This window comes from Gracilinanus agilis, chromosome 4, assembly GCF_016433145.1.
Source record: "Gracilinanus agilis isolate LMUSP501 chromosome 4, AgileGrace, whole genome shotgun sequence".
In the NCBI taxonomy this organism is placed as follows: domain Eukaryota; kingdom Metazoa; phylum Chordata; class Mammalia; order Didelphimorphia; family Didelphidae; genus Gracilinanus; species Gracilinanus agilis.
Window position 1 is genome coordinate 492,950,262 of NC_058133.1, and position 21,031 is coordinate 492,971,292.

Here is a 21,031-nt window from a genome sequence, read left to right on the forward strand (position 1 = left end):
AGGGAGAGAGAGAGAGAGAGAAAGGGAGAGAGAGAGAGGGGGAGGGAGAGAGGAAGGGAGGGAGAGGGAGAGGGAGAGGGATAGAGATGGATGGATGGATAGAGGGATAGAGGGATAGATGGATAGATGGATAGATGGATAGATAGATAGATAGATAGATAGATAGATAGATAGATAGATAGATAAATGGATAGGTATAGAGTTGTTTGGGTCATGTCTGGCTCTTTATGACGCCATTTGGAGATTCCCTGTCAAATATACTGGAATGATTTGTCATTTCCTTCTCCATCTTATTTGACAAATGAGGGAACTGAGGCCAACAGAGTTAAGTGACTTGCTCAGGGTCACACAGCCAGTAGATTTGAGCTCAGGTCTTCCTGACTCCAAGGCCTGGATGCTCTGTACACTACAGTGCCTCCATCTTGATAGCTATTTCCATGTAATTGGTTTCCTTTGTTATCCTATGTATTATATTTTATTTTTTGCAATTAAAAACATCCTTTTGAGAAAGGATTCAAAGGCTTTCCCAGGCTACCAAAGGAGCCCATGTCACAAGGTTAAGAGCCAACATCTGCCTCCCTCTGACTTGCCCCCATTTTTCCTAATTCTGTTCTCTGGGGACAAGTGTAGTTCCTCTTTTAGTGGTCGAAGGGATGCCCTGACCCATTGGCTCCTGCTCTCCCTTCCAAGTGCCGATGGAGAAAGATACAGCATGGCTGTCAGCCTGTCCCACTGGAAATTCCCAGTGTCCAACGTCAGCAGAGGCTTTATTGCTGTCCATACTTCCCCTCCCCACTTGCTCCATCCATTGCTCCGTGGAAATTTCCTCAGCCTGTCACCCCCAACTTCTCAGCAAGAATGCTTAGTTCTGGTGAGGTCAGCCTCCCCTCTGGTGTGTTCTTGACTCCAGGCTACCACTCAGATTTCAAACATCCTTCCCCTTCCCACCATCCATCTGAAGGTCCATCCAACTCCAAGCCCCACTTCTTCTAGGTGGACCTCTTCCAGCCCACTGTGACCTCCCTTTTTCTGAACCCCTAAGGGCCCTGAATGATGGACTGTTTTGTATAATTGCTTAATCGTTTGATGAGTGCTCATCCCGAGTCCCAACCTAGAGTCCAGGGATGGTCTACAGTCACCTTCAGTACTTTGTCCGGTGCTGGCCCATAAAGAACATTCAGGAAGGATAGGGAAGGGACCTGGGGACCTGGGGAGATGAGTTGGGGGGATTCAAATAGATCATAGATTTAGTCCAGCCTCCCTCACTTTGCACATGAGAAAACAAAGGGAGGGGAAATTATTTGTTCAACATCTTTCAGAGATTGAGTGTAAAGCTCCAGTTTTTCCATAGTTGTTTTTTTTTAGTTTGAAATCCTTCTGTCTTTTAATTGATACAAAGAACTAGGCAATTAGGGTTAAGTGACACCCCAAGGATAACACAGAGCCCAAATCCTCTTGGCTCCTCGCCTGGTTATTCATTATTCTAACTACCTGCCACCACCCCACCACCCATAGTTTTTCTATTTATATCCAGTAGGTTTATAGATTTAGAACTGAACAGAACTTAGAGGTCACCAAATTTTACCCCCCTTATTTCACAGATGAGAAAATTGAGGCTCGGAGGAAAACTAATTTCCCAGAGTCCCACAGTTAGTATTAGAGATGGGATTCAAACTCAACTCTTCTTAACACCAAGTCTTAACACTCTACCCACTGCCCCACCGTGCTTAGTCCAGGAGGTTTAGAGATTTAAAACAAGTTTCAGGCACAGGAAGTCATATTCCCTTTCTAAAAGTGAGCACAAATGAAAGTGTCCTAGGCAGGACCTAATAATGAACATAAGAACAGAATATTAGAATTGGAAGAAATATTAGAAGAACAATATATTACTGTATTGTTTTCTAGTCAAATTATATAATGCCTGAGAAAGTAAAGCAAGTGTAATTTGGTTTTGAGATATGTCCTATCCCAAGTCATTCATTCTGTCATTTGTCCATTCATCAAGCAGTTATTAAATCCCCAATGTGCAAAGCCCTTGGGGAGATGCACATCAACAAGCATTTATAAAGAACCTACTATGTGTCAGGTACCAGGGATATACTGGAGGAGATAAGGATACATAACACTAAGTCTATTCAGAATAAATACAAAGTAGTTAAATGCAAGATAATTGGAGAGGGGGATTAGGAAAACCTTCATGCAGTATGTGGTACTTGAATTATAAATTATGTATCGAAGAGAGAGAGGAATAAAATGTTTTCCAGGGGACAAGTGGAGGTGAACCACTACAAAGGCATAGAGATGAGAGTTGGGACATGCAAGAAAGAGAAAAGGCCAGTTTGGCTAAATCACAGAGGGCAAGAAGGGAGAATTGTGACCAGAGTGGCCAGAGATAGATTCAAACAAAACTGTGAAGAAATTGCCCTCAAGGAAATAATATTCTGGTAAAGGAGACTAAAGGTTGTACTATAGGAGGATGATTAAATTTTAAGAGGTCACAGATCAACTATTTAAAGCCAAGGGCACCTTAGAGGTCATCTAATTGCATTCCTTCATTTTATAGATGAGAAACCCCAAGGTCCTTTAGGTAGTTGGGGGCAGAGCTGGGATGGGAAGCCAAGTCCTTTGACTCACTATCCAGGGTTCTTAAAATGCTGCACTCCATAGCCTCCTGCTAAGAAATGTGAGCCTGCAGAGATCCAGAGGAAAATTCACTGAAGCCAATTAAAAATGCCAGTCCTGGCTCATACACCTCCCTTCCACATCCCCACTGCCCTGTTTGGAGATTGCTTCCTCTGGAAACCCAGATGATATTACAATTTCAGTTAAATCCCTTGCATACAGATACTGAAGGTTTCACAAACTACATTCCCCCTGCGTTCTTTCTGCCCTGACTCTGGCATGGCCACTAGTACACATCTGATTCCTAACATCCTTCCCTTTGTCATTGTTGTTGTGTGTGTATTTGAGTTATTGCACTAAAATGCTTCCATCCTAACATGCTTTTGCTTTCTGTAAAGCACAATATTAAGAAAATTTGTAATTATATTTTTAAAATTTATCAAGTAAGAATAATATACATCAACTTGTTAGTTATGTTTTTTAAATTATCAAATGGGGATAATATTCATAAAATCTGTAATTATATATTTAAATTACCAAGTGGGGATTATATGTGTGTATGTGTATACACACAGAGCTTCACAGACCTGTAAATAAGAGTTATCATTTAGCAAGAATAGAATTTTGAGTTTGACATATTCTGGGTAGGAGACATTGGATGATTCTATACACTCTTATTTGAACAAGGTAAGGTGGGATGAAATCTAGTATCAATATTGGTAATTAGTAGAGAACCAAGAAGGAGAGGAGGAGGGTTTTGTAAATATTTTATACCTAATCACTCTATTCTTTGAAATTCTCAAGTATCACTGAAATTGTTTGGTTTTAAAAAAAGAAACTAAAAAAAAAAAAAAAACCTAACCCAACCGTTGGATATACCCACAGGACTGGTATCCAATAAGCAGTATTAATTTATCTCTTTGTTCCCATTAATTAGCCCTTTGAAAGACGTCTGTTGATCTGGGCTAGCTCTGTTGATATGAACAAGCCTAGGCTTATTCTTCAGGTGCTCCTTAGCAAGAATGTCATTGATGGTGCTAAGAAACATTTTGACTCCTCCATGTTTTCTCTAACCTTAGTGTGGAAAGGAAGGATCCACTGGCTGCCTTGGCCCGGGAATATGGCGGCTCTAAGCGGAATGCATTGCTGAAATGGTGTCAGAAGAAGACAGAGGGCTATCCGGTAAGGGATAAACGTCTTTCATTGGGAAGAATCGCTTAAGGATAGAGCTCATGTACCAGTCTATGTGTGCCCAGCCTCTCACAGAGCAGGGGCTTAAAGTAAAGAGTATTCCCTACCCTCTGGATGTTTCCATCTATTTTTTTTCCCCCAAATGCTGTCAGTGCTCAGGTAACCCAGCAATCATTCCATTTGTGAGTTTTAATTACACAGGGCATTTGGCGCTTCAATGCTCTCCAACCCAGTTTCCTCATCTGTAAAATGGGGGAGAATAAATAATACCTGAAGTAAGATATTTGTAAAACACTTTACAATCCTTAAAGTGCTGTGTAATTGTTAGCTGTCATCGACATTTATTTATCCATTCATCCATCTATTTATGTATTAGTTTGTTTACTCATTTATATCCAAGCTAGTGAAGACGGAAAAAGCTGATAAATGTTGGAAGGGGCGACTATGTGGCTCAGTGGATTGAAAGCTATGCTTGGAGATGAGAGGGCTTGGGTTCAAATCTAACCTCCAAAACTTCCTAGCTGTGTGTCCCTGGTTGAGTCGCTTTATTCCAATTACTCACTTCTCTTCTCTCTTGGAATCAACACATAGTACTGATTCTAAGATAGAAGATAAAGATTTTTTTCTTAAATGTTGGAAGGAGCCTCCACTCTTGACTGTTCCATCCCCAGCCTTTCTTCCCTACAACTCGCCACTCCTGTGACATAAATGTCCCCAAATTTCCAGGCAGCCCAAGGGGCACAGGACAAGCCCCAGAACCTCAAGATCAGTAATATCTGTACAACCTTTACGCTATTGCCTTCTTTCAGATTGTAACTTCAGATTATGAACTTAACTTGGTCGGGATTATTGATTACATTAATATCTGGAACTCTCAGAGGAGGAAGCTCCCTCTACCAGTGCAGGTTGGCACTTTCTTTGCAATGTATGGTCTTAAGTAGCAGCTAGTTCCATGACTCCCTTGTCCGGTGTCTCTCCCAGGCAGTCTGTACCTTAGGGGGGGGGACCAGAACCCCAGATGTTCCTAACCACTGCTAGCCTTCTCAGTGACCTTTCACGTGAATTCTAGACCCATTTCTAATCAGATTTTCCCTAATTTTTCTTTATTTCCACAATCACGTGTGCACATGTTCCACACATCTATGCATATGTTTTATTGATATCATTTATTTTTATATTTCTGTAGCATGAGGCAGTCATGTTAGAGGGAGGTACCCACCAGCTCTAAACTGGTATTGCCTTGTTTCCTGAGACACCACCCTATTTCTCACCATTCGACTCGCCTTTTTATTTTTATTTTTATCTTTTATTATTTGAAATCCTTACTTTCTGTCTTAGTATTATTTCTAAGGAGTAAGGACTGGGTAATTGGTGTTAAGTGACTTGTCCAGGGTCACACAGCTAGGAAGTATTTGAACTCGGGTCCCCCAGATTCCAAGCCTGGCACTCTTTATCTAGCTGCCCCTTGACCTGCCTGTTTAACAAAGAAAAATAGTTAAGCAAAACTGGGTAATAGTGGAAGTAAAATGCCACTCCCATACTTCACCTCACTACCAAGATAAGGGAAATATTATTGGATGAATGGATGGATGGTTGAGTAGATGGAGGAATGAATGAAATGAATGAAAAAGCGTAAGAAGTGCATTCTATGGATCGGGTACTGTGCTAAGTGCTAGTAATCGAAATATTTTTTTAAAGAGATTCTTCCTACCCTTTAGGAAGTTTACATTCTTTTTAAATATACACATTCTAAAATGAACAAACCCCAAATAAAATGGCTCTTGCTATAAAAATAGAATAGTAAAGGTCTTGTGCATGAAGACTCTGTGGACTATAATTACATTTAGCTTTCTTTTGTCTGATAATAAGCTACTTTTTATAAGAAGTGACTGGGGGATCCAGGTGGCTCAGCAGATACAGAGTCAGGTCTGGAGACAGGAGGTCCTGGGTTCAAATTTTATCTCACATTCTTCCTTACTTTGTGACCCTGGGCAAGTCACTTAACCCCAACTGTCTAGCCCTCACTGCTTTTCTACCTTGGAACCATACTTAGTATCTGTTCTAAGATGAAAGATGAGGGTTTTTTAAAAAGAAAGAAAGGAACGGCTTCTAAAAGTTCAACCTGTGGCTTTCAAAGCTGTCCTGTTAGCTCGTGTTTCTTTCCAGTCTTCCTTCATTTCTCATTATTAAAACACACACACACACACACTAATGACCATCTTATCTTTTGTTTTCTTTGAAAAGTGTTTTGGGGGGCAGCTGGGTAGCTCAGTGGATTGAGAGCCAGGCCTAGAGACGGGAGGTCTTGGGTTCAAATCTGGCCTCAGACACTTCCCAGCTGGGTGACCCTGGGCAAGTCACTTGACCCCCATTGCCCAGCCCTTACCGCTCTTCTGCCTTGGAACCAATACACAGTATTGACTCCAAGATGGAAGGTGAGGGTTTAAAAAAAAAAAAAGAAAGAAAAAGAAGGAAAGTGTTTTGCTTCGGGGGCGTAGAAAAATGAGGAGGGCCTGGGTGCCCAGGTAGCAGCAGGTAGTTGGTCTGGAAACCCTCAAAGAATAATAACAGATAAGCAGCAACTTTGAGCTCTCTTGACAAAAAGCCAACATAAATAGAAAACATACTTGTTCTTATCGTTAAATTACTCTAAAGATATTGACTACCTGATATTTCCACTCGAGTCCGTTGGGGCAGGTAGTTGGATAGTGGATAGAACTCCAGGCCTGAAGTCCAGAAGACCCGGGTTCAAAGCTGGCCTCCTATGCTTCCTGGCTGTATAACTCTGGACAAGTTACTTAAGCTCATTTGCCAAGCTCTTACCTCTCCTCTGTCTTCAGACTGATACGAAGATGGGATGTTTTTCACAACTGAAAAACAACTTTAAAAAAAGCACATTATTCCCCACCAGGGCTCTTAATGATAAATGAGGGGTAGCTGGAAGACCCTTCATCCTTGCCTCCTAGAGGGGGACTGATGAAAGAATAAGAACAGATAAGCAGCTCTCTTGACAAAAAGCCAACATAAATAGAAAATATACGCATTGTTCTCATAATTAAATTACCCTAAAGATATAGACTACCTGATATTTCCACTCGAGTCAGAAGATGACGTTTTCTAATGAAGAAATGAGCAAAGCAGCCTCAGTCTGGGGTGAGTCAACATCTGGGACTATTTCTGAAACCATCACACGCCATGGACAAAAGCCCACGCTCGTTTATCCCCTTGAGAATTTCTTTTCCCTTCATTTTTCCAGCCCTCTCGACCCCGAGGTGGGAACACAATCAGTGAATTTCTGAGCTATTTGCTTATCGCTCAATGCTGTTAAGAGCCAGCTGTGAAATTGTCAGTGTGAGCAGAGAAACCGAGGAAATCATTTATTATTTTGCTGGTTGTCTACCCTTGAGAAGGTGATGGGAAAAAAAATGCTAATAATGTAGATTAAACGGAAAGCGTATCTAGCTATTTGGGGAGAGCCAGTTGTTGAAACATTTACCAGCATGCCCTTGCTTGTGAGTCTTTTCATTTCTGATGGAGTCGGAAAGCAAGAAAAAATGGGACAAAATCCAAAATGTTTCCAAGTCACTTTGAAAATGGGGACCCACCTGGGCGAGCACGGAGCACTGAAAAGGAAAGGAATTTACCGTGTCTGCTATGAGGAGGGGGTGGCAAAACGACCCCTCACACATGACCATTTTCTTCTTGCCTTCTATCATTAATGCACTAGAATTCCAGTTTTGACCCACAAAGCCCAGAGCCTTTCCTTAGTCCTTGATTCCTTTTGAGTGCCAATATTATCCAACATGGCGTGCAAGATATTCATTGGGCAGGGGAGAATCCCATGATTTAAACAATGGGTTAAAGATGCATTTGGTGAAATTTTCCAGCATCATTTGAATACAAAAAAAGATGATCAAAAAATAAACAATTTAAATAATCACTTGGTATTTACTGGTAGTCTCTTGACAAAAATATTCTTTTTTCGGGGAGGGTGCAGGGGGAGGAATGGCGCGCCGCTATCCCATTAAACAAATCATTTTGGCAGCCATAGGGTTAGGTCATTTAATAATGGCCTCGTTGAACTAATCTTAGATGAAAGATTTAAGAGACAGCAATTAAAAGGATAATAATAGGTTCCAAGTCCAAAACTTCCAGAGAGAACGTTGTTTGTTTTTTAAATGTCCTTCAAATTTTTTTTTTAAACTGGGAGGAGGGGAGAGGGTTCGTTCTCACTCAGCCGGAGATTCTTAACCACTTTTGACTATCTAGTGGAGCCTATGGACTTCTTCTCAGAATAATAGCATAAAATGACAAGAGAAAACAAGGACTGGTGAAAATGAAGATGCCATTTTTTTTTCCTCTCCAAGTTTTTTGACCTCCTGAAGGCTCTGCATGGCTGGGGGTCCTTGGACCCTAAGCTAAGAATTCCTACGCTAAACCAAAGGCAGTATGGAAAACTTGGCCTCCTTCCCCAGACCTGCCACTTTTTTTACTCTGTCATTCGCCCTGTGGCCTCCACCCACCGTGTCTTTCCAAACCAAAATGCAGTTACTATGATTGATGCTCCCTTACTTGTTAGATTGCAAGCTTCTTGAGGTCAGGTCCTGTCTCTCTTGTATCTCCAGAATTTAGCTGAGTAGCATAGGGAAGCACTAATAAATGCTTTTATTTAACCCTTATCTTCTGTTTTAGAATCAATACTGCATATTGGTTCTGGGGCAGAAGTGCAGTAAGGGCTAGGCTATGGGGGTTAAGTGTCACACAACTAGGATGTGTTCCTGAGGTCAGATTTGAACCCAGGATCCCCTGACTCCAGATCTGACTCCCAATCCACTGAACCATCTAGCTGCCCTTACTGACTAATTCTTGATTAATATAATATTTATATTGTGCTTTAAGGATTCTAAAGCATTTTATTTTTAACAATATCATGTAGGGGATAGCAAATATTGTCCCCTGTGTTTAGATTTCTATTCAGTGAAACCAGCCACATTTTTTAGGAAAGGGAGACTCAGTGAGATGACTTGCCCAAGGTCACACAACCAGGAAGGTTCTTGACTTTTGGACAAAGCTCTCTTGACTTTGAGTCTGCTTCCCAAGGCAATTCAGGTTTAAGATTTTTCAGGCTGTGTTCACTCCAAGTGGTTTATACAAAGCCTTGAGACGTGCAGGAAAACAAAAATTCCCTAACTCTAGAACTCTGAACTGTTATAGACTACTGGAGTAGCTAGGTGGTTCAAAGGATAGAGAGCCAGGTCTGGGTTCAAATGTGGTCTCAAGACTCTTTCTAGCTATGTGACTCTGGATAAGTCACTTAATCCCAATTGCCTAGCTTTTACTGCTCATCTGCCTTGGAATTGATGCTTGGTGTTGATAATAAGATAGAAGGTAAGGATTTTTTAAAATAAAATGTAACAGAAGGAAAATAACATGGAAATTTCCAGTATTACCCCTTCATTTGGTAGAGAACATGGCAATTCTATCCCTGGGGTCTTAGCCATTACTGGCACCATAAAGGGAAAGCCACTGGTCTAAGTGGTTCCCAGAAATGTATTGAGGTCCTGAGACCTTCTGGGACCCTCCAAGAGGATGAAACTGATGATTCAGCTTCCCATCATTAGGCTTTCAAACTGGAACTTCAGATCTTTTCTCTGGAGCATCTCGTGTCTTTCACACACCTGTAACTTGTGAAGCCCATTAAGAGGAAAATCAATGGCGAACCAGTGCAAAGGAACATGTGGAGGCTTTTTAAAACTGCAGCTGGTTTCATCGAATGTAAATCTGAGAGATGATGGCGAGGCAGATCCTCAAAATGAGAGGTTTGATTCAGAAAGGGGTGAATAGCAATTTCCCTGCCCATCCCTGGCTGCCAGATGCTCTAACTCAGGGATAGCGTTAGGGTTTTGCTCAAATGCTGCTTTTATGAGACTTTCTTGGATTTTTCTCCCACCCTACAGAACTTTGTCTTTCTACTTAGGGAATTACCAGTTCTCTTAGATTAGTTTTGGGCAAGTTCCTTAACATCTGGGGGCTTCAGACAACTCTCTAAAATGAATCTTAGTGTGCAGCTAGGTGGCTCAGTGGATTTGAAAGCCAAGCTTGGAGATAGGAGGTTCTGGGTTAAAATGTGGCTTCAGAAACTTCCTGGCTGTGTGACCCTGGGCAAGTCATTTAACCCTCATTGCCTAGCCCTTACTGCTCTTCTGTCTTAAAACCAACAACTATTATCAATTTTAAGACAGAAGGTAAGGTATTTTTTTAAAAAAAATACTATTCTAATACTAAAACATTGTAGTTTCTAACATAATAAATATTGATAGACAAAACCCACATAAACAAAAGCTCTTGGTGTGGGCAGTGGTGGGCAGGGGCGATCCTCGATGTTTAAGAGGTTAAAGGAGTCTTGAGACCCCAAAGTTTGAGAACCACTGCTTTGGAGAATTATCTGAGACACAGAAAAGTTATGACTTGCCCAGGGTCACACAGTTATTATGTGTCAGAGGCAAGGATTGAACGTTTCTGGATCTGAGACCAACTCTCTCACCACTGACCACATGGCCTCTCCTTTGTACTCCTACTGGATTATAAATTCCATGAAAGTGGAGAAAATAAGGAAAGTTATCTTTTCCCTACCTTTGTAACATTTCTCATGTATGCCCTTCTCAGCTCTTGACACTATAGTCACCATCTCACCTGGAGTATCAAAGTAGCCTTCTGGGGTAATAGGAGGGAGCAAAAATTCTTTACATAAGATAGTTCTTTTTTTTTTTTTAATTTTAAACCCTTAACTTCTGTGTATTGACTTATAGGTGAAAGATTGGTAAGGGTAGGCAATGGGGGTCAAGTGACTTGCCCAGGGTCACACAGCTGGGAAGTGTCTGAGGCCGGATTTGAACCTAGGATCTCTTGTCTCTAGGCCTGGCTCTCAATCCACTGAGCTACCCAGCTGCCCCCTAAGATAGTTCTGATAAGGATCCAATACCCAAAATATAGAGGGAATGAAGACAAATATCCAAGACCAAAAGCCATTCTCACATAATGACAAAATTTCATGATCAAACACCTCTCCAAAGAATGGCAAACAAGGGCAGCTGGGTAGCTCAGTGGAGTGAGAGTCAGGCCTAGAGACAGGAGGTCCTAGGTTCAAACCCGGCCTCAGCCACTTCCCAGCTGTGTGACCCTGGGCAAGTCTTTTTATCCCCATTGCCCACCCTTACCAATCTTCCACCTATAAGACAATACACCGAAGTACAAGGGTTTAAAAAAAAAAAGACAAAGAATGGCAAACTCTTGACAATGATATGGCACCTTAATCCAAATTCCTGTTAAATCCTTGACCAGTGACTTTTTCGTTTAACCCTTTTGTGAGTCGGGCATTTTAGTTAGACTTGGAAGATTATAAGTCTTACCTCTCTCCATCCTTGAACAAGGGAGGAAGTTGTGTTTTCTTATCCTGGGCCCCCCAGGAGATGAGACTGAAATATGCTCCTCCAGAAGGAGGCAGCCTTGGAGACAAGCAGGGCATTGGGGGTCTGTCTATTTGTTGCTCTTTTTGAGACGGGTTCAGAGGACAGTAAAAGCTTTTGGTTTATTTATGGACATTCAGAAGGATTCTTCCTTTGACTGACCTCTCCATGCAGAGGGAGTGGGGGATTTATGTCATTGTTGGCCTCCACTCTGATGAGGCCCCTTTTTCAGTTCTCCTCCCGCCTCATTCTGTCTTTGAAGCTGATTTGTTCTGTGGTTATTTAAGGCTTTCTAGATGAGACAGCCAGCGCTGTTAGTCATTGTCATCCCTCTTGTTGGATTGGAGGAGAGTTGAGGGACCACCCAGGATCACACAGCTAATCAGTGTCTGAGTTTAGGTCTGAACTCGGCTCTTCCTGACCCCAAATCCAGCATTCTCTATTGTGCCACCTCGTAGCCTTGAGAAGATAACTTTCCCCGCTGTCATCAAAGCTGTATGCATGGAATAAAAACCAAAGAATAATTTCTAAAGACTTATAAAGACCTACATTCAAATCCTACCTTAAAATATGTTTTGTGTATCTTCCCATGTATAATGAATATTGTATTGCTTGCCTTCTTAGTGGGTGGAAGAAGTGCTAAAAGGAGGGGAAAAATTTGGAACTTGAATGTTAAAAACAAAAAACCAAATTCTACTCGAGATACTTACTAGATGTGTGCCCTTGGACAAGTCTTCTCACTTCTGTAGACCTCAGTTTCCTCATCTGTAATTTGAGGGGGTTGTATATAGAGTGACCTCTAGGACCCCTTCCTCAATCCTATAACTTTTTGCTTATTCCTTGGGTCACATGCTCATTTCTCCCATGACCCATCAGTCCCAGAATTTCTCAATGGGATGTATCATTGAGAGAGAAGCATAGAACTACAGAGGATGGAAGGGGACCCGAGCCCCCTTGTTTTGCAGAGAAGGGAACTGAGCCCCAAGTGGAACCTTAAGGCTAAAAGAGAGTAACTTGGCTCTACTCAGATTTTCAGGCTCCTAGACTCAGATCTTTGAAGAAAAGGAAGTCTGGAGCCTGGAGGCTCTGAATTCAAATTTGACTGCAGAAATAGTGACTTTAGGCAAGTCTTTTAACCCTGTTTGCCTCAGTTTTCTCATCTGTAAAATGAGTTGGAGAAGAAAATGGCAAATCACTCTAGAATCTCTGCCAAAAATACCCCAAATGGGGTTTCCAAGAGCAGGATACAAATGAAACAACTGAATAACAACAAATTCCTTATTTGTGATAGGAGAGAGTTGGACAAGATGATTCGGTATCTTCTCTTTTAAATAACTTGATTGATATTAATAATATACAAATCACCAGTTGTACATGCACATTTGTACACACACATGCACACCCCCTAGGAATATACAAGGAAATAATACCTAATGAACTATTAAAAAAGTTTTCTCCTTACCCTTTCCTTTCTCATCTTTTCATCAAAGTTTTCCTCAATAGACATATATTTTTCATAATTGGATAAGAATCAAAAGACAGGCATAAGGATTGCTCATTATCGATGTCTTCTTGACCTCCTTTTAGGGATAATAATAACATCTCAAATTCTTTCCAGTTGTTTGACATTTCCCCTCTTTCAGATATCTTGAAAATTGATCCTGCAATGCTTTCAAAATTGTGTTGCCTCCAGCATGATTTCTTCTCATGTACTTAATTGGGTCCAGCTTCATTCCCTAACTTCATCTTCATTGCCATTTTCACTTCTTCATATGGCACATTAGAGATGGAGGGGTGAGTTCAGATGCTGTGCTATTTGATGAGAAAAATTGTTATATAGATCCTGACAGATCTTTTCCAGTTTTCTTTTCAATATCTTTGATTCTTTTTATCATCTCTAAATGCATTTAAGATGATCTGGCTTAGTCGCATCTCATATCAAGCTTTCTGCAGGTGTGTTTTCTTCCCATAACTCCATTCTTTGCTCACAGTCTTCAACCATCCTCTTCCATAACATTTATTAAAATACATTTTCATTGATATTTTTTATTTTGCTCTGACATTGCTTAAATTTCCTCCCCATATTCTTCCATTTTTTACTTCCTAAAAAATAATACTATGTAATAGACTGTTCTCAAAAATCAACAAAATCTATCAACATATCAAAAAAATTCAAAAATATACGCAATGTTCCTTTCCCATAAACTCCTACTTCTGCAAAGGAAAGGGAAAGAAGGTTCTTCCATAACGCTGTAAACCAGTTCTAAACCAATGTTGTTCTTGGCTGCCACATCTATCTTTTTGGAGAGGAAGATCAATCATTTCTTGGTTAAGACCATTTCTTGGCTCCTTTGACCTCCTGGTGATTATATTACATCATATCAGTAAAGACTTGTATAAGAAACTATCATAGCCTATGTCTTTGTCTTTTCCTTTATCTACTTTCCATTTGTCCTTGTCAATAGCTTGTTTGAATAGGTCAGATGAGAGCAGTTATCATTCCATATTTAATTCTTATAATAACTAATAATAATTCTTATTAATATCATTCCATAAAATTAACTAGCTGTTGGTTTTGGCCATTGTTCTCTTAAGTAAGTGGGTCAGCTACACGTAGACATGGGAGGGAAGAAATTACAAGACTCGGGAGAGTTCACAGGAATTTCCTTTCTTGAGAATATCGTATACATCCAGATGGCTGGTCTGCTCCCTGGAGAATAAGCTTGATGCCCCGAGTCACCACGTTGCCTAGGCAATGATACAGTGGCAGGATTCTGGGTGGAATCATTGTGTCTTAAAGCCTTCCTGTGTTCGAAAGAACACGACCCAGATAGCCCTTTTGAATGTATTTTTTATCTCTCAACACAGAGTTGGTGGTAAACAAGGTGAGGCAAAATTGTAAAGTAGGCAAATTCTTCTATTCTCCCAACTTTCTCTTTCAGTCCTGTTCCACCCAGCAGGGAATTCCCCTCCACCATGGCCTGTCCAGGCTACCTGGAGCTGATGTTTTGAGCTTTTAGTCATTTTAACTAGATGAGCAAGTCTAAGGGTGGAGAGAAGGATCCCAAAGGAGCCGGCCCACTTCTGGACCCAAGGAACGGGGATGGCGTCCAAATAGGCTCATTGATAACATACGAATCAGTGGTCACACATGCACACACACAAAACATACGAGGAAATGGATGAATGGGCTTCCCTTCCTCCAAGACCCATCCGTCCATTCTGTTAGACCAAGCCACGATAGTCCCAGGAGACTGACTTTTCCCACAACCACAGGCCAGGTCCGAGCCACTCACACCCGGCTACTTGGAGACAAAGAACAGGGTTCAGAACTGACCGCTGATACTCACTGCCCGTGTGTCCTAGGGCAAATCCCTTTGCTTGTATGGGCCTTCGTTTCTTCATCTATAAAATGAAGTGGTCGGACCAGATGACCCCTGACATTCTTTTCAGCTCTAGAGCTAGGATCCTAAATACCTTTTTCTTTCTTTAACCCTTGCCTTCTGTCTTGGAATACACAGTATTGATTCCAAGATTGCAGAAGAGCAATAAGAGCTAGGCAATGGAGGCTAAGTGACTTGCCCAGGGTCACACAACTAGGAAGTGTCTAAGACCAGATTTGAACCCAGGACCTCCTGTCTCCAGGCCTGTCACTCTATACATGGAGCCACCTAGCTGCCCCACAAAACATCTTTTAATCTCCCTAAGCCTCAGCTTCTTTCTCTGTAAAATGAGAGGATTGCACTAGATGTTCTTTGTGGAGGAGGGGAGGCCCTTCCAACTCTGCATTTGTGAGCCTTTGAGCCTCTGGTATCAGTGATTAGAGCTAACCTTTAAAAGGAAAAAAAGTCAAATGTTGATGCATCAACCTAGCATAAATGGGGCAGCTAGGTGGCATGACCCTTATTCCTGGGTTTAATGGGGCTGTGATAGGATAGACTGCTGGGGCTGACTCATCTTTATGAGTTCAAATCCAGTCTCATACACTTACTAATTGTGTGACCTTGGACAAGTCATTAGTCTCTGTTTGCCTCAGTTTCCACATCTGTAAAATGAGCTGGCGAAGGAAATGCCAAACCACTCCAGAATCTTTGCCAAGAAAATCCTAAACAGGGCCACAAAGAGTCAGAGATGATTGGAAAATGATTGAACAGCAAAGGACAGACTCCAGGCAGCTTTTTCATATGCCATTTTAATAAATAATAATAATGTTAATGATAGCTAACATTTTAAGCTTTGCAAAGTGCTTTATAAATATGATCTCGTTTCATCCTACAACAAGATTTTACAGATGAGGAAACTGAGGCAGACAGAGATTGAATGACTTGCACTCAGGGTTTGGTTGGAATTCTTTGGGGTTAAGGCAAGGGAGAAATCTGTGCTTTTAGATTTAGTCATCATAGAGGTTTCTGCCTACTTGCCCCTGATTCTTCTAGGAGAAGGAAGCTGGATGGCTTAAGTGCCTCCCAAGCTATAGGCACTACAAGATTAGGCGTTGAGGACCTAGACAAAATCAAACAAAAATCGTGAAACAGGCTCTACTCTCAAGGAGTGTGCATGCTATTGTCTTGGGTGCCGTCTCCCCTGGAAGCCTTTTCTAACCCACCCAAGTAATTGGGGCCCCCTAGTGATTTCATATTTGGGGGCCCTCTCCCTCTTAAAGTGGGTAGTAAAGTCAGGCTCCATTGGGCATAGAGCACTGAGCCTGGAGTCAGGAAGACTCATCTTCCTGAGTTCAAATCTGGCTTCAGACACTTACTTAGCTCTGTGATCCTAGACAATTCACTTAAACATGTTTGCCTCCATTTTTCCATCTGTACAATGAACTAGAAAAAAGGAATGGTAAACCATTCCAGTATGTTTGCAAGAAAACCCAAAATGGCAACACAAAGAGTCAGAGACAACTGAATCAATAACAACAACATATTTAAAATCTGAGGCATTGAGGTGACTAGGTAGCACAATGGATAGAGCACCAGATCTGGAATTGGGAGGACCTGAGTTCAACTGTGGCCATCAATATTTCCTAGCTATGTGACCTTGGGCAAGTCACTTAACCCTGAGATTCTTTTGGCTTCGAATTGATACTCTTAAGGGCTTTAAAAAAAAATAAAGCACTGAGGAAGGAGGCTATTCTGCTTTTGTCATTGTGAGCCCAGCTCACAGTTGTGAGATTGTGTTTTATCGCAATCCAGGTTAGATTCTAGGATAACAAAAAGGAGGGGAGGGTGGGGACAGCAACCAAAGCCAGGGCATTCTTCAAGAGGGTAAATTACTACAAAGAACCAAATAGGAGAATGCCAGGCAGCCAGTCCACCAAGGGAGACAAATAAAGCAGGAGTCAGCTTTGCCCATCCTTGAGCCAGACAAATGAATCAGTCTCTTCGTTAATTCAGAATTAGGTTCAAAAAGACAGGAAGGCAAGAGACTTATTATTTGCATTCAAGGGAAAAATAAAGAAGCAAATGGAAATAATTTTTAAAGAAAGGCATCTTAAAGGTCCAAGAGCCAGTGTTTTCATTCCTAATTGAGACACAGTGACCCAGCAAGCAGACAGTCTTGGAGATCGGTATGGGTCGTTTCAGTTATTCAGATGACGGGCCACTTGGGAGAGGGAGTATTTCTGACTCGGGGTGGGGGGGAAAGCGAGAGGAAGTGGTTGGCACCACTTGTTGGCACGCTACAATCTTCCTTGGTTCCAAATGGAATTATTTCCCCCTATGGGCATTTGAGGGATGATGGGTGATTGGAGTTTGAGAACAGAAGACAGGAAGGAGATGGAGGGCCCGTGGAGGGGGGTTGTGAAATGAGAGGAATGTCTTGGGTCTAGGTCAATGCCTGTAGAGTCCTGGAGTCAGACTGCTCTGGGAAGAAATATGTTAAAGAGACTCTTTTTTTAAATTAAATTAAATGTATTTAATTAATTTAGATTATTCTTCCATGGTTACATCATGATTCATACTCCTTTCCCTTTTTTTACCCTCCCCCACCCCATAGCCAATGAGCAGTTCCACTGGGTTTCACATGAATCAATTTGATCAAGACCTATTTCCATATTATTGATATTTGCAACAGAGTGATCGTTTAGAGTCTACACCCCCAATCATATCCCCATTGACCCATGTGGTCAAGCAGTTGTTTTTCTCCTGCGTTTCTACTCCCACAGTTCTTTCTCTGGATGTGGAGAGCATCTTTCTTATACGTCCCTCAGAAATGTCCTGGATCATTGCATTGCTGCTAGTACAGAAGTCCATTACATTCAGTTGTGCCACAGTGTATCAGTCTCTGTGTACAATGTTCTTCTGGCTCTGCTCCTTTCACTCTGCATCAATTCCTGGAGGTCTTTCCAGTTCACATGGAATTCCTCCAGTTCATTATTCCTTTTAGCACAATAGTATTCCATCCCTAACAGATACCACAGTTGGTTCAGCCATTCCCCAATCGAAGGGCATATCCTCATTTTCCTTTTTTTTTTTTTTGTCACCACAAAGATTGCAGCTATGAATATTTTTGTACAAATCTTTTTCCACTATGATCTCTTTGGGGTACAAACCCAGTAATGGTATAGCTGGATCAAAGGTTTGGCAGTCTTTTAAAGCCTAAAGAGACTCTTAATAGCCACACAAACCATAATGGGCCATTTGGGAAGGATTATATGGGAGGGAGGGTCTATTGCAATAACTTTTCCCTTATAGGTTCATAGAGGGAGAGCTGGGTAGAAGGAGCTCTCAAGGTCACCCAGACCAACCCCGCTCCTCACTGTATAGTTGAGGGAACCGAAGCCTTGAAAAGTTAAGTGACTTCCAAGCTTGCCCAACTACTGAATGACAGAAACAGGATTTGAACCCTGGTCCTCTGACTCTAAAACCAGAATTCTTTACTCCATATGACTTTCCTTTTACTGATTTTAACTTTACCCATTGCTGCTCTTTCTGTTAATTGTTTAAGACCCACTAATAAAATAAAGCCCAGAGAGAGTGATTTTACCAAGGACACATAGGTTGTAAAATGGCAGAGTGAGATTTGAACTCAGAATCTGTGATTCTATTTTTATTTCTGTTCATGGAAAAGAAAGAGGAGAGTGCCATAGAGCAGCTGGGAAAGGCAGCATTGGGAAGAGAAAGCCATTGGATTTGAGATAAGACCTGGAAACAGAGGCTGGTGAGATCAACACAGAGTTATGGCTTTTGGGCCAAGTGGAAATCAGATACCAAGAAAAAAGAAGATTGGAGTCATTGAAATGGCAGATGACTAAGAACACACAAGGGATTTTATGGGTGGGCCTGGGTGAATTTTGGATAGAAAAAAACGAAAAAGATTTCAGAAAATGCTTAAAATGTGGAGAGTAAAGAAAGTAATGAGGTGTCTAGAGAGTATGTCTTCTAAAGGCCAGGAAAATGTTGACCATTAACAGGGTCATAACAGTCATCTGTTGACTCAAGCATGGAGTGGTGATATATACTGGAATTAGGGTCAAAGGATTTGGATTCAAATCCTAGCTACTATCACATATCAACTCAGGCTCAGGCAAGCTATTTAACTTCTTGGTGCCTCAGTTTCCTCACCTGTAAAAGGAGAGGGTTGGGCTAGATGGTCCTCTAAGGTCCCTCCTAAGTCTAGATTTAGGATCCTATGATGTAGATTGGAAGCTTGGTTCTGTTACTTCCTCCCTGTGGAACCAAGCCAACTCAAGCCTTTCTCTTCATCTCTCTGAGTTACCTCTGCTGTAAAGTGAAGGGATTGGACTAGATGGCCTTTAAAGTCCCTCCTGGCTGTAGATCAAGGATCCTATTATCCTTTCACTTGAGTTCAAGTTCCTCTAGATGGTACAAGGGGTCCTGTCTTGGAGTCACAAAGGTCTGAGTTTGAATCCTATCTTAGGTATTTACTAGCTATGTGACCTTGGGGAAGTCACTCAACTTTTCTCTCCCTCGGTTTCCTCTTTGTAAAATAGAGATAATAATAGTACCTGCTTGATAAAGTTGGTATGAGGATCAACTGAGATAATATATATAAAATCCCTTTGTCATTCAATTGTTTCAGACCCGTCCAATTCTTCATGACTCCATTTGGGATTTTTCTTGGCAAAGATACTGGAGTGGTTTGCCATTTCCTTCTTCAGCTCCTTTGACAGATGGGGAAACCAAGGCCCAGGGAGATAAAAGGATTTGTCCAAGATCTACAGATAGGGAACAAAGTTGCAGAAAAGTTAAGTGACTTGCCCAAGATCACACAAATAGTAAGCTGAAGAGCCAGCTGTGTCCAGCTCTCTTTTTACTCCACCATGCTCCCTCCCTAACAATATACACATTGGCCCATTTCCTCTTCAAAACAAACCCTGTGAGGTAGATCCTATCCCATTTTACAGATGAGAAAACCAAGGCAAAGAGAACTTAAATGACTTACCCAGGATGGTGCAGATACTAAATGTCAGAAGCAGGACTCAAGGACTTAAACCCAGATCTTGCCCCAGGTCCAAGTCAAGCACTCCTTCCACTATATGGTCCTCAAAAATATTATTTCATCACTGTAAGCAGCACCTCCACAGTCACTGATTACATCCCCTCTTTAACTTAGAAAGTGTTTTTGGACAGTTACTGTGACCCCCCCCCCCAAAAAAAATCATTGCTCTCTATCCAATCTGGTGATGAGCCTCTAGTCCATTACTGAGCTCTCTTTGAAGCCTTTCCGGCTTGGAAAGACCTTCAAGAGTTTGTATTCCATTGAGAAGTCAGAGCCACTTCTACAAGATAGGAGGCATTCAGAGCAGACTTAGCAGACACTCCCCATCTCCCACCTCTGTATCTTTGCCCTGGCTGTGTCCCTTTGCCTTGGAATTCCCTCCTTTCTTGCCTCTCTCCCTTAAAATTCTTCTCTTCAAAGCTTAGCTCAGGGCTGGCTGCCTTCTAGAGGAGATTTTCCCCAGTCTTTCCAGATTCTAGTTTCTTCCCCTCCAAAGTCCTGGTATTGACTTTGTATGAATCTTGGACCATCCTTGCTCTGTTGTCTCCTGCGTTAGAATGTAAGCTCCTTGAGGGCAAGCCTGGTTTTGCTTTTTCTTCCACGAGACTCTGGCACATAATCAGTGCTCGTGAGGCACTCGTGGTCCGAGCAGTGAGCAAGCCTTATTAAGTGGTTTGTTTTTAATTCATTTCTTCATTTGTGGTCACAAGCAGGAGCCCATTCTCGTTTCTCTGACGATGAAAAGGATGACTTCATTCTTTCCCCACTCCCAGCCAAGCGGAATCTTTCTCAGCCCTCACCTATGGGGGATCAATGTAGCGGGCCCTGACCAGTTCTAGTCCTGCCGGTACTTCTGGCTGACACTGGAGATCACGCGTGCTCACACATGCTGCTGCCTCCAGACATTCAGGCCTGTTAACTTCCTGAGACACGCATGAGGAGATGAGCTGATAAGATGTGTGTCTCTAATTTAAAAAAAACGGATCCAAGTTCAGTTATGAGGCTGTTAGCCTGGGTTAGATCTATCTTTTGACCTTGAATGATGATTCAGGGAAAGCTATTCTGATCAGGATATTTCTGAAATAGATAGATGGACAGATGAACAGATAGACAGATGGATAGATAGATAGATAGATAGATAGATAGATAGATAGATAGATAGATAGATAGATAGATAGATAGATAGATAGATAGATGGATGGATGATGGATGATGGATGGATAGATAGATAGATAGATAGATAGATAGATAGACAGACAGACAGATGATAGACATACAGATGGACAGAT

General features: G+C 41.7%; 1 protein-coding gene across 1 annotated transcript in view; it reads left to right on the forward strand.

Moving 5' to 3' along the window:
- SPECC1 (sperm antigen with calponin homology and coiled-coil domains 1) overlaps nt 1–21,031 on the forward strand; it is a 191,758-nt gene that overhangs the window by 138,604 nt on the left and 32,123 nt on the right. Inside the window, exon 10 of the mRNA XM_044673005.1 lies at nt 3,702–3,804. Coding sequence (XP_044528940.1) covers nt 3,702–3,804 — 103 coding nt within the window. The remainder of the gene's footprint in view (nt 1–3,701; nt 3,805–21,031) is intronic.